The sequence below is a fragment of the Anabrus simplex genome, chromosome 14 (genome assembly GCF_040414725.1).
Source record: "Anabrus simplex isolate iqAnaSimp1 chromosome 14, ASM4041472v1, whole genome shotgun sequence".
Taxonomy (NCBI): Eukaryota; Metazoa; Arthropoda; class Insecta; order Orthoptera; family Tettigoniidae; genus Anabrus; species Anabrus simplex.
The window spans coordinates 87,633,487-87,647,051 of NC_090278.1; the positions used below are offsets into that span (position 1 = coordinate 87,633,487).

General features: G+C 40.3%; 2 protein-coding genes across 2 annotated transcripts in view; one reads left to right on the forward strand and one right to left on the reverse strand.

The window, feature by feature from the left end:
• The window catches only part of CSN6 (COP9 signalosome subunit 6), a 42,919-nt gene extending 40,663 nt beyond the window's left edge, over positions 1-2,256 (reverse strand). The window contains exon 1 of the mRNA XM_067158088.2: positions 1,964-2,256. Coding sequence (XP_067014189.1) covers positions 1,964-2,165 — 202 coding nt within the window. The 5' untranslated portion in view covers positions 2,166-2,256. The remainder of the gene's footprint in view (positions 1-1,963) is intronic.
• A 326-nt stretch (positions 2,257-2,582) lies between these two features.
• LOC136885668 (uncharacterized) overlaps positions 2,583-13,565 on the forward strand; it is a 28,137-nt gene continuing 17,154 nt past the window's right edge. Inside the window, exons 1-3 of the mRNA XM_068230303.1 lie at positions 2,583-3,740; positions 7,038-7,376; positions 13,489-13,515. Of these exons, the coding sequence (XP_068086404.1) occupies positions 2,733-3,740; positions 7,038-7,376; positions 13,489-13,515 (1,374 nt within the window). The 5' untranslated portion in view covers positions 2,583-2,732. The remainder of the gene's footprint in view (positions 3,741-7,037; positions 7,377-13,488; positions 13,516-13,565) is intronic.

Sequence of the window (13,565 nt, forward strand, 5' to 3'; positions counted from 1 at the left end):
ATGCGAGCGCTCGATTCTGCATGATGTCACAAAATAGTATGGCACTCCATAGCAACCGAGTGGTAAGCCCCATTGTTACATAATTATGAACATGCATTAGGACACTGAAGTTCAAAATACTCTGTTATGCCGTGTTCGTGATACGAACATTAAAATACTTTAATTTTGCAGTTAATGTTTACCTTCCTGACATTACTGTTAATTTTTTCATATTCATTTTTTACGTAGTATTCCCAGCCTGGATGCTCATTCCTGTCAACCGGCTGACGAAAATTTCTGGGGAGAACACTACTGTGCTTTGCACATTGATGGAAATCTGCACTACAATCTAATGTGACTTAGGCCAAATTATTTAGGCCTATATTGTAATTTGTTTAAAATTAATCTTTTTTTTTTAACCTTTCAAGCTCAATAAAGGCATTTTTGAAATATTTTTGTATTTTTGATATGAAATATTTTGAGGTTTTTGTTATATATTTGAATTAAGTATTTATTGCAGCCAATGGCCATAAATACTTCATTAGGCCTATACATTTCATAGACTAATAGTACAGCCTACTGTATACAAAACTCGGACTCTACTCATTACATTTCACATGAGGTTTTATGGACAATATTACAGTTAAAGTGATTTTTTACGAGGTTCCAACAAAACTACTGTAGTGGTGGTGATTATTGTTTTAAGAGGAAGTACAACTAGGTAACCATCCTCTATATAACACTAATCTGAGGGAAAAACTGGAAGGGATCCGACACTTCAAAAAATGAAGATATCAGCCAAAGGAAGACAAGGGCCACGAAAGGCATGAAAATGAAAGACTTCCTAGGCCTCGATGATGATGATGATGCTTGTTGTTTAAAGGGGCCTAACATCGAAGGTCATTGGCCCCTAATGAACGAGATGGACAACATGATATGTGACAGTTACAATTTTTAAAAACATATATCCACTGACTAGATTAAAAAATGGGCATGAAAAATGAGTATGAGATTAAAACAATCAGTGGATCTAATTCGCAATGCCTTATGTTGGAATAAAAGAAGAGAAAATATAGGAGACAAAGAAATAAGGCATTGCCTGGTAGTACAAATACACACACACACACACAATTATCGTTAGACGTTAAAATAACACATTAAAATGCGCAACACAAACTAAAATCAAGTCAATAGGATAAAAGTGCAATTGACACAAATACACTAGCAAAGAAACACAACATTACACACGATAAAACAGACCACATTCCCTCATAAAGCGGATGACGAGGTCTACTGACTGCTCTTCATCACGCAAGATAAGGGAGATGGTACTCGGGAGATTAAGACTACGGCGAAGATCGACCAGGTCCGTGTACCACGGTAAGATGTTCACCGCAGGTACACACCGGAGGAGGTTCTCCTTTCAGAAGATGCGAGTGAGTCAAGATACCATGGCCGATCCGAAGCCCTAGGCCTCAGGAACCTAATACCGTCGGGGTCGGAAAAGAACAAGAGTTGACCAGGAGAGGTCGGATAGGATAGATGAAAATGAAGAGCCTGGCACAAGTAAGTGAAAGCAATACCAGGACTCAGCTAAGGGCCCTGTGGTCGCCAACCCACGCTCCAAAGTTCAGAGCCCCTGGGGCCCCTTTTAGTCGCCTCTTACAACAGGCAGGGGATACCATGGGTGTTATTCTACCGCCCCCCACCCACAGGGGGGAACTACTACATAGTACAAAAACAAAGAAGCAAAATATGTTGACAGAATCCACAGTAATCCAATTTATTACTGTGGTCATCCTGCAAACATAATAAGCGTTTTCCGGTTAATTATTCTCAACTCAAAGTGTAACATAAGACGACGATAGTCGGGAGAGAATGAAGAAAAAGAGTGATCCTTTTTAAATTTGCAGAAAGCAAGGCGAAATTAAATGTCCATTGTCCAATACAGCACTGTGACAAATGAGAAGTAGTTTTAACAAACCTTGTTGAGGAGTTCCTTTCTGGGCACGTAATCTTGTCCAATGTTCAGAGATGTTCATTATTACAAGAGGGTGCAGGGAAACAGACACACTTCCAACAGTCCCTGACGATGCCATAACACCTTTAATAGATGAACTAACATTTGCCACAACTTCATCAACCTCCATTTCACTTTGGCGAGGACTGCTCGTTTCTTCTGCCATATTTTGAGAATTTTATCACAACTATTACACTTAAAGAGACGGTCGGCAAAACTACAACCCAATCAACATCAACAAGCAGGTCCTTTCCAGTTCCCACTCCAAAGTCCGACTCTACCGCCCTCTACAAAGAGCACACACCACAGTGACAAATCCAAAGATCTTCAATTACTTTGTAGATAAAAAATACCCTTGCGTAATGTGGTACAAATACTTTCTGTCTATCAGTTTTAAGGAAGAATACATTAATACTTCATACGTATTTATTAGAAACAATTTCAATCATACTATTATATGTATAAAATAAATATTGTCGAAGAAGAGAAATTTGTATTGAATTGGAACAAATAGTGTGTATTGTATACACGAAGATGTTCTCTGACTAAAAAGACAATCGAAAATGCAGGTGAGTGTGAATTACGTTCAGTAAGGTTATATCCTAAGACTGCAACACCTATTCAGTGATTAAAATGTCATGTTCAGACTTTTCTGCCGTAATTTATCATGAACTAGTTGAAAAGCAGCATTAGCTCAGTTAACAATATCGGGGTTTTCACGAGTATTGATAAAATGGTTGTAAACAAGGCACTAGTGGATGTCCGGTCAAAATATGCAAAGTACTTATCTTTATTTCCTCAGAATTTTGCTTTCTGTTTTGCTTATGGATCTGGTGTATTTAAACAATCCGGGCGTAGTAGTGGCCGTAAAAATATGATTGACTTCATTTTTGCTGTTGAAAATTCATCCCAGTGGCATAAGCAGAATATCCAGTGGAATCCAAGCCACTATTCGAGCTTACGTAGGTTGGGCCATAATTTTATTGCCAGTTTTCAACAAAACTGGGGTGCAAAAGTTTATTTCAATACACTTATACCCGTTGATGATGGTGACTCTCTTATAAAGTACGGTGTTATTTCCAAAACCGATCTTGTGACTGACTTACTGGACTGGTGCGATTTATATGTTGCTGGTCGTCTTCACAAACCTGTGGAAGTGATTCGTCAAACATCAGACTCTCAAATTAAATTGGCTCTACAACAGAATCTGCAGAGTGCTGTCCATGCTGCTTTACTTATGTTGCCAGAAAGTTTTGCAGAAAGAGATTTGTACCAGACAATAACTGGACTTTCATACTTTGGAGATTTTCGTATGATGTTTGGTGAGGACAAGAATAAAGTGACTAATATTGTAAACCCTCAAATTGAAGCATTTCGTGATCTGTATATGCCTATATTCAAGTCATTGCACGATTACATGGAAGTACCTACTAGTACAGAAAGTTGTTGGCAGAACGCAAGTCCAGAAGCTAAGGTGTTTCATCTGAACCAGCTACCCAAAGTTCCGCAGCGTGCTGTGGTTCGTGCCTGGAGTCGTGATTCTGGAAATCGTCGACGGGACACTGAGGATTCTCTCCATGCACTTGGCCATGATCCAGATTGTGGTCTTGTTGTGAGAACTTGTCTCAGTGACATTGTGTGGGGATCTAGTGTCCGACAAAGTTTGAAAGGCATTCCAACAGCTGGATTTACAAAATCTCTGCGCTATAGTAGCAAGAAAGTTTTAAAAATGCTTCAGTCAAAAAAAATGAATGAAATTCATTAATTTGTCTTGGTGGTTAGGTCTGTTAAATTTATGATAAAACCTTTTTTTTTGTTGTCATTATTGTACATAAACTATTGTATTATAGATTGGCTTATATTGAAGATATCAATTAAAATAATCATTGAACCTCATTACCAGTGCACGATCAGCTATAATAGTCATGTATGAGATTGATGATTTTATTTTCAGGGACTCTGTTGTATAGTTTGTAGTAGTATACGGCAAAACAAAACAATCATTGTACATTAGGTTTTGAAAATAGAAGGAATGGGAATTATGATAATATTTTCTAGTCATTATTAGGGAAATATTCATCAATATGGTTTATATAATCCTGTCTATCCTGTGTGTGTTCAATTTCACCTTCAGTGGTGTTCCTTAAGTCCAAATGAAAAAATCATGAACTAGTTGAGGAGCCTGGCACAAGTAAGTGCACACAATGCCAGGACTCAGCTAAGGGCCACATGGTCGCCTGCTTGCGCTCCCAAGTTAAGAGCCCCTGGGGCAGATAGCACAAGAACACAGCCTCCAAGCTCAAGGAATTAATAATGTTATTGGCTTTACATCCCACTAACTACTTTTACGGTTTTCAGAGACGCCGAGGTGCTGGAATTTAGTCCCACAGGAGTTCTTTTACGTGCCAATAAAGCTACCGACACGAAGCTGATGTATTTGAGCACCTTCAAAAACCACCGGACTGAGCCAGGATCGAACCTGCCAAGTTGGGGTCAAAAGGCCAGCGCCTCAACCGTGTGAGCCACTCAGCCCGGCCTAAAGGAATTACCGTATAATTTCGAATACCACCCGCCACGGAATAAGACCCGCACCCTTATTTTGAAAGAAAATTTTTAAAAAAAGTTAATTAAAAATTATTTACAATCTTTACTAACACACATCAAATGATTAGAAAATACAAATGAAAGTAAACAAACATTTCCAGAACGATATCTAACGAGTTCATTCATCATCAGTACCAACTTTGGAACTTTCATCACCATCACCTTCCCACAAAATGTTGTCATCGCGGCCATCCATAGCATTAGAATTGCTACATTTCCTGAAGATCTTCCATGTGAGGTCTCCAGGGATACGATTCCATGTTGTCAAAATCCACGAACACAGCAGCCGAACTTCCGGGCGCTGAATGCGACCAGTTGGCATCACTGTGTGATTATCAGCCACCATCCATTCTGTATAGAGCTGTTTCAAGGCTGCTTTAAATAGACGGTTCACGCAGACATCCAGCGGCTGTAGCACAGATGTCATCCCACCCGGAATGACTGCTAGATCGGTTTTCCCATCCTTGATATGTTTCTTTACAGCGTCTGTTGTGTGGCCGCGGTAACTGTCGAGAACAACCAAGCTCTTTTGTCCCAGTAATGTACCAGGGCGACGTTGCCAGACACACTTTACCCATCTTCCACAAGTGAACTGTCCATCCAGCCGGAGTTCTGAGAGCTGACGATAACACCAGCAGGTAGATTTTTAGGAAGCGTCTTTCGCTTGAGAATAATGTATTGCGGCAATTTGGTTCCGTCTGCGAGAATAAACAACATTACCATATACCGTTGTTTATCATTACCACCTGTTCTAATGGTAACACTTTTCGCACCCTTAACATTCACAATCCTGTCCACTGGCATTTCAAATTAGACTGGCGTTTGATCTGCATACCAGTTTGGCAAAGCAAATATGCATTTTCCTTCCGCAACCAACTTATGTGACACTGAAACGACAATAACTTCTCATCGTAGGCACCAGGAAGACGCTGTGAAATTGAGGTACGCCTTTGTACGCTTAACCCATTTCTTTTATAAAAATTACAAACCCATCCTCGGCTTGCCTTAAACCCTTCCGTAGAAAGTTCCTTTGCCTTTAGCTGACGCATTTCGGTTGACACACGAAATCCCAATTCCCGCCTTTCTGTCACACATTTATAAAGTTTTTTTTCAATTTCTGGAAACTGTTCACTCAGTCCACGAAAAGCTCTACGATCACCACTACATGTTAATAGCACATTTTTCTTCTTTCTCCAATCGCAAATACACAACTCGTCAATATCTTATTTCCTACCGGCGGCACGATTTCCAATCATTTCGGTTTCCCGAACTACTTTCAGTTTCTCACTCGCAGTAAAAGATCACAAACACTTTGTGGAATTCATGTTGATACTCCGAGAATGTGCGTGAGGCTGACCCCAAGTGCGAAAGTAGCATATACTGAGAGCGGAGAGAGCATTGATGCTAAGCTGCGCCGGCAGTGATGCCCGATTTACGCACATTCGGAAAGATAAATTCCCCAAATTTTTAAATAAGACCCACACCCAATTTTGGAAGCGAAATTTTGGAAAAAAAAACGTGCGTGTGGTACTCGAGATTATACGGTAACTAATGAAAGTTAAAATTCCCAACCTGGCCTGAAATGGAATCCAGGTCCCCTCAGATCACAGTCCAGTTTGGTAACCATTTAGCCATCTAGCTGAACATGAAGTTAAAACAACACAAGACTGGAGAGAGTATGGGAGTTTTTCCTGAAAGGGTGTAGTTTCATTGTTATATGTTTTCAATGGAAAAGCATCATCAGCAATAATAAATGGTGTCATGTATCGTTGTTGTAGTAAAGATTTCCAGTTTGGTGTGTTCAGACCAGAGTATGCAAACATTACTGCCCCCTGCATCAATATTAAAAAATTAATCATGGGTGTTTCTTTTTAAGCAAGTTGAATAACACAACAGCTGCAGAAATGCATCTTCTTTAGACTGGCACAGGAAGGTGAGTGATCTACATAGTGCTGCCCTAACTGTACTATGTCTCCCACAGTGTACATGGTTTTCTACCTAGAGAGAGAGGACAGTCTAGAGTGTACAGACACCTTAATAAGAGCCTGGAACCATTGAACTTACTCCTTAGGTTTTTCACATCTGGTTCCTTCAGTTCCTACACTACCCACACTCTGTATTCTCTTAAGTCCGATTTCTTTACTTCTCTGCCTCGTGTCATATGAGTAGCCTGTCTCCTGCCCGTCAACACAAGCTTGACTCATTGCAGGTCTGTATTTTCCACTCTTTGTCCATTTTTGCCACTTGTGAGCACCAGTTTTGTACCCTGGCAGGCTACGTGAGGCAGCAAGCCAGCCAATGAGGTTGCAGCTAGTTCGCCCCAGTTGGCTAGTCCAATTCAGGGTTTTTTTCTTTCAAAGACATGCTCAAACCGAATGCCCCAGCCATTCGTTTGGATTCTCAGTAGCTACATGAGACAACCATGCCTTCTAAGATTAGCAGAAAGGCCACCAAGAAAGCTGGCAAGGCCCAGATGAACATCTCTGAGGGAGATAATAATAATAAGAAGAAGAAGCACAAGAGGAAGGAGATCTATGCCATCTCTATCTCCAAAGTACTTAAACAGTTACATCCTGATACTAGCATCTCCAGCAAGGTGATGAGCATCATGAACAACTTCGTCAAAGACCTCTTCAAGCGTATCGCCGCTGAAGCTTCCCGTCTTGCCCACTACAACAAGCGCTCCACCATCATCAGTCGGGAGATCCAGACTGCCGGTTGTCTCTTGCTTCCCAGAGAGCTGGCCAAGCACGCTGTCAGCAAGGGCACCAAGGCAGTCATCAAATACACCAGCTACAGGGGATAACCACCCTTCTTAAGACTAAGGAGCAAGCTTTCTTACTATCTGTAAAACAGCCCTAGAAAATTGTTTGTGTTTCTCTCTCGCTAGAAAGTGGGAGTGGGGAGTCGAAAATATATTTTGTTAACATTAAGCATAAACCAAAACTTATTGCAATGCTCCATTATTTATTAGGCAGATTTGTATAAGTTTTAGTTCCATTATCAAATTGTAGATTGGATAATACTGATTTTAAAAATGAAAATTTACTTGGCAGGCTTATCCCTCATGCTTCACCTCGCAGGATTTGTGGCCACTGGCCTGACGAGAAATACCACTTGTCTACGGTACACCAGGGTGGTCCGTTTACTGTGAGCTATATGGCACCTCCAAGTGTAGTGATGTCCAGGAAAAGTCCCTGCTTCCTCTTTATCGTGTTAACGAAGCTGAATTCCCATCCACAAAATACTGTTACTGCAATAGACGCAGCTCTGTAAAACATTTTCTTCGGGTTACCTATGTGCTCAGGAAACTTGTGTAGAGTTTTTAATATCTTCCCGAATCTACTTGAAGATATTTGCCGTTCTTTAATCATATTCTTTAATTGAAGCCATTCTGAGAGCAAAAATATGCAGATTCACACCACCATCCAGCACAAAAACAGGGCATTCTCACGACTCTCGCCATGAGAGAGACACGAATTTGTAAGCTATCAAATATAACAGGAGATAGACACACTCGAAGTCACGTTCAAGGGTAATGGTTACGACGATGTACAGATTCTTAGAGCCCTGCATCCCAGAGGGACAACTAATCAAAGCTCACAGAAAGAAGAAGGGAAGGGAACTGCCTACCTGCCTTACACATACAACACCACAGACAGAATTGCCAAGGTCCTTCGCAAGCATAATATAAAAACCATGGAACTCAAAATGTGCCGGTGACCATCAGTGGAAAGATTGTGATAACCCACGAATTCAACGCTGTGCTAACTGCGTCAGAGCCAATTCATTCGTAAAAAACAACAGCAAGAAGCTCGACATAAACCACAGTGCCTTTAACCAAGAATGACCCAGAATTCAAAGAAGAAAGTCAATAATTAGCAGCAAGACCGACTTCTAACATGGATACTCTTGTATGTGCACAATTAAATACTCATCACTGCAAAGCTGCTATGGCGCATGTATCATTATTTTTAAATCACAACAATGTTGACATATTATTCAACCAAGAACCCTATTGTTATAATGGAATACCCTGCTTTATTCCTTCAAATTACACATCCTACTACATCACATCTGATAACGACCCTAGAGCCTGCATTCTCGTCAAAAGCAACATCTCACATAATTTTATTCTACTTCACAGTTTCTCCACTGCTGATAATGTTATCATTGCTATGTCAGGCAATCAAGATATTTACATAGCCAGTTCATATCTGCCTCCGTACGATACACTACAGCAAGATCTCTCACCCATACAAGTGTTCCTGAGTTCCATGCACCCAACTAACTTCATCTGGGGTCTAGACTGCAACTGTAAGCATAGTCTCTGGTTCAGCCCAATCACAGATGCTAGGGGCAGAATACTTGTGGAATTTCTTTCTGCGAACAGTCTGATCACAATAAATGAAAAGGATGGTCCCACATTCTCTGGTGCTCAGGGGGATAGCTGGATTGATATTACTGTCACATCTACCAACTAAGCCCACAGAATTCTGAATTGGCACGTCAGTGAAGAAGACACTCCATCGGATCGTAACCTTATTTCCTTTGAATTATCTACTCACACCTCCTCTAGAAACTTAATTCGTCAAGTCAGCAACTCTACTAGACAATTCGCACGCAAGTAGGAAACTGGAAATTATTCCAACGTAAAATCAGTCAAATCGGCAATCTATGGATGACGCAATTAATTAATGTTAACACAAGAACACACCTGGAAGGCACTCTAGCATCCATATGGCAACAACTTAATGAAATAAATAAAATCTGTTTCCCACCTTTCTTACCAACAAATAATTTCAAGCCTTGGTGGTCTCCCCAGTTAAATGTCCTCAGGAAACAAGTTAACACAGCTAAAAGAAGACTGAAGAAAAGTAAAAACCCAACACTTAAAATTATCTATGAAAATAAATTTAAAACTCTCAGAAATCAATACAAATTGTAGTTAATTAAAGCGAAACGTGAATCCTGGAAACAATTCTGTACAGAGAACATCAAAGAATCTCCTTGGAAAATTTACAAGGGTAGTAAAACAGGCTTTACCAAACGTATGCCTTCAACTACTTTAACCCTAACAGATGGATCCTCAACCTCATCAGAGATAGACACAGCAAAGGCACTGCTCGAAAAATTATTTCCGGATGATGTCTCGGATTCTGATAATGATGAACAACAGAACATCAGATTGATAAACTCGAACTTTAGGGCCCCTAACACACAACCGGAACTCGAATTTGCAGACCATGAAGTAGAGAATATTATAACCAAAATTCAGGGTTAAAAAGTGCCCAGGACCCGATGGAATTGATGGAGCAATAGTTAAAAGTATACACAATATCCTACCAAATTTTTGGAAAACTATTTTCAATAATTGCTTGCATTTCGGATGCTTCCCTAAAATATGGAAAAATGCCAACGTAATAGCAATTCCTAAAGCGGACAGAAGAAAACTGCAGTCAGTAGAAGGATACCGAGGGATCAGCTTACTATCAATCCCTGGTAAATGTCTGGAAAGACTATCTATGGAGAGGTTAAACTACTTTCTTCAAGCCAACGGGCAGGTACCATCAGAACAATACGGATTCACAGCAAGAAGATCCACTACAGATGGAATAAAGGCAGTGTCAGATTTTGTTCACCAGTGTAAAAGACTTGGACTGAAAAGCTGTCTTCTTGCTCTAGTTTTGTAGGTGCTTTCGACAATGCATGGCACGCTAGTATTCTAGCTCGCTTACAGGAACAAAACTGCCCTTCAAACATTTTTAACATCATTAAGGACTTCTTACAAGATCGTACAGCCCACTTCACCCTGGAAAAGACTTCAATCTCAAAAGCCATCACAAAAGGATGCCCCCAAGGTTCGGTCGCTGGTCCCACTCTGTGGAACGTCATCATTAGTGGCTTAATCGTACAGCTATCAAATGAACCCGATCTGGATATAGTTGTTTATGCTGATGATGTTATGCTCATGTTCAGAGGTCCTTCTCATTCTCGTATCCTTTCCACGCTTCAGGCAGCCCTCGAAATCGTGCGGGATTGGTGCGAAAAACACAAACTTGAAATATCTAAGGAAAAGTCAGCACTAATGCCAATGCATATCAGGAAGAAGGAATAATATACCAGTCATCCTTCAGTTACAGCTTGGGATCTCAACGTTGTGTCTAAAATGAAGTATTTGGGAGTAATGCTGGACAACAAAATGAACTGGTACCCGCACATGCAATACCTGGACATTAAAATAATGCAAATCCAGAACAACTTAGTCAGATGTTCCAAAGCGACTTGGGGCATGTCTTATCATCATTTGATGACGATATATAATCATGCTATTCTACCCGTCATATTGTATGCCGTAGAAGTATGGAGCATCTCCATATCAAAGGAGCCAAATTGAAATTGCAACAAATACAAAGATATTTTCTCATATTTGCAACAAAGGCATACAGAACAGTCTCAAACAATGCTTTGCAAGCTATAGCCTGCACAATGCCCATAGATGCAGCCATTCTTTCACATAATGACATCAAAGCCATCTCCAGAGGTCAACCCACAAACACAGTAGTTTCTTCACTGAAAGGAACTGAAATCCAAACAAGATCAACAAGAAACCATCGTAGAGGTAATCATATAAACATAAATACTTCAGGAGCTGTAGATAAAGACGTCCTCATCTTCACAGACGGATCGAAAACCCAAAACCTTGTCGGAGCAGGAATGGTAATACCAATACCAATGGCCAGGCAGGCATCTATTTTTGGAAATGAGACATAGCTCTCATAGTGCATTGGCACTGCTGGTGGTTTCAAATAGCCTATGCAGTGGCCTCCACGGTATGCACTAGCCTTGCGTCTTGGGTGGTGTGCTAAGTCCCAACTGACGAGCCTAACTTAGCACACGAGGGCGAAACGCAACCAAGAATGAGTTCGCTGGAAAATTTATAATGTCCAATAACGGACCATTATATTGGTATTATAAATTTACTCATTCAGGACAAATATTTTAGGTTCCCTATGGGAATCAACATCTACATCGCAGGAATGGTAGTCGAGAAAAACTCGAAAGAAATCTTCATTCAAAAAAAAAAGTTAGATATCAATTGCTCGGTATTCAAAGCCGAACTATTGGGCATCATCATGGCTGTGGAATGGATAGAACTACATAAAAACTACTTCAACTTACGCTATTCATGTTGACTCAAAAGCTGCAATTTTTGCCATAGCTAATAAGAAAACTACCCATCCTCTCGCCACTCAAATCAGAGACAAACTTATTACCCTCAACAAAACGAACAAGATTACTCTTCACTGGATTGAAGGACACACAGGACTTCGGGGGAACGAGAGAGCTGACTATCTTGCCAGGATTGCTGCCAGCTATAAATCTACAATAGACTACAAATCACCACCTCTAAATTATGCCAAACAAGTATTAACTGAATACTATACAACAATTTGGAACTCCATATATACCAGCTCCGAAGATTCCCTCCATACAAAATTATTCATTCCTAATATAGGCTACCACACAGGCTGTCCTCATCTATCTGGCCCAACTTCATAACCACCCAGTTTATTACAAATCATTGTCGCTTTAAATCCTATCTCCACAAAATGAACATACCACTCTGCAGCTGCCCGGAAAAATCTCCACAGACTGCTCGACACGTGTTGACTGAATGCACTACGTACTCGAGAGAACGATCAGCTGTGCTATGATCAACTCCCCTGCCAATGATTGTGAAATACCACTGGAACACTGTCGAAGTAACAGAATTCCTCAAGAAAATCTTCCATTCACTTCAATACTTTATCCGTATGTTGTTATCATAACTGTAAATATCTCTTGATATACCTGTAGGTGAAACACGGGTTGTAAATATATTAGCTAAATAAAATAAAATAAAAATTTAAAAAACCCATGTTTGGCACCGTCACTGAAATTGCTCACAGTTTACGTAAAAGCAAGGACAAATTGTCCCCACTGTTACACCCTGGGGTGTACAAAATTAGCTGTACTTGCAGCAAGGTATACATTGGCCAAACATGCGGGTTCATTGGGACTCGCATTAAGGAACACCAAAGACATATCCGTCTCGACCAGCCAGACAAGTCAGCAGTAGCTAAGCGCGCCCTATCGTTGGGTCATGATGTCGTGTTCCAAGATATTCGAGCTCTTACCCACACTAAACACTACAGGTCTAGGATTATACGGGAAGCTGTGGAAGTACATAAAAATCCTAACAATACCAACAGGAATGCTGGCTATCAATGAAGTAATGTGGTTATTAAGGATTTACGTAGGTAGTTCCCTTCCCTATCCTTTCTATATTGGTATTTCGTTTCGGTGTTTTCCAAATGTGTACGTTCATCATCACCAGTTGGTTTTCATTCCAAGCTTTGTGTTATGTCATACTGGAGCTTAATGTTGTTGAAGCTCCCGCTTGGAGTGCTCTCCCAGCATACAGCGAGCCAGCCACCTGGTGATGAACGAGCGTACCGCTACAATTCTCAAACGGTAAAATATTGTTAAATTCAAACCCTCATTATTGTAGAAGACTTCCTTGGCAACAGTCGAGATTTATCTTCTGAAAATGCGGAGCAAAGTTCTCTGCGAAACATAAATGTAAAGAGTTTCACCTTGTTTTCTTGACACTGCATAAGCCCATATCATGTCTACAAGTACAGGCCTGAAAGCATCAATGTTAACATAATGCATGACTTTGTATTTTATGGATATTCAGGATATATTCGATTACTAGTTTAATAATTCTTTGCACATTGTGCGCATTAAATAAATTAAAGTTTCCCTTACAAAATTCTTGGCAACATTGATGATAACAATGACTTCAGATTTCATTATCACATATTCTCCCTTTGTTTCAGATCAAAGAACTAAACTCAAAAAGAGAGGTATGAATTCCAGGAGTACTGTAAGAACTCACCGGTTTGCAAGGTGGCAT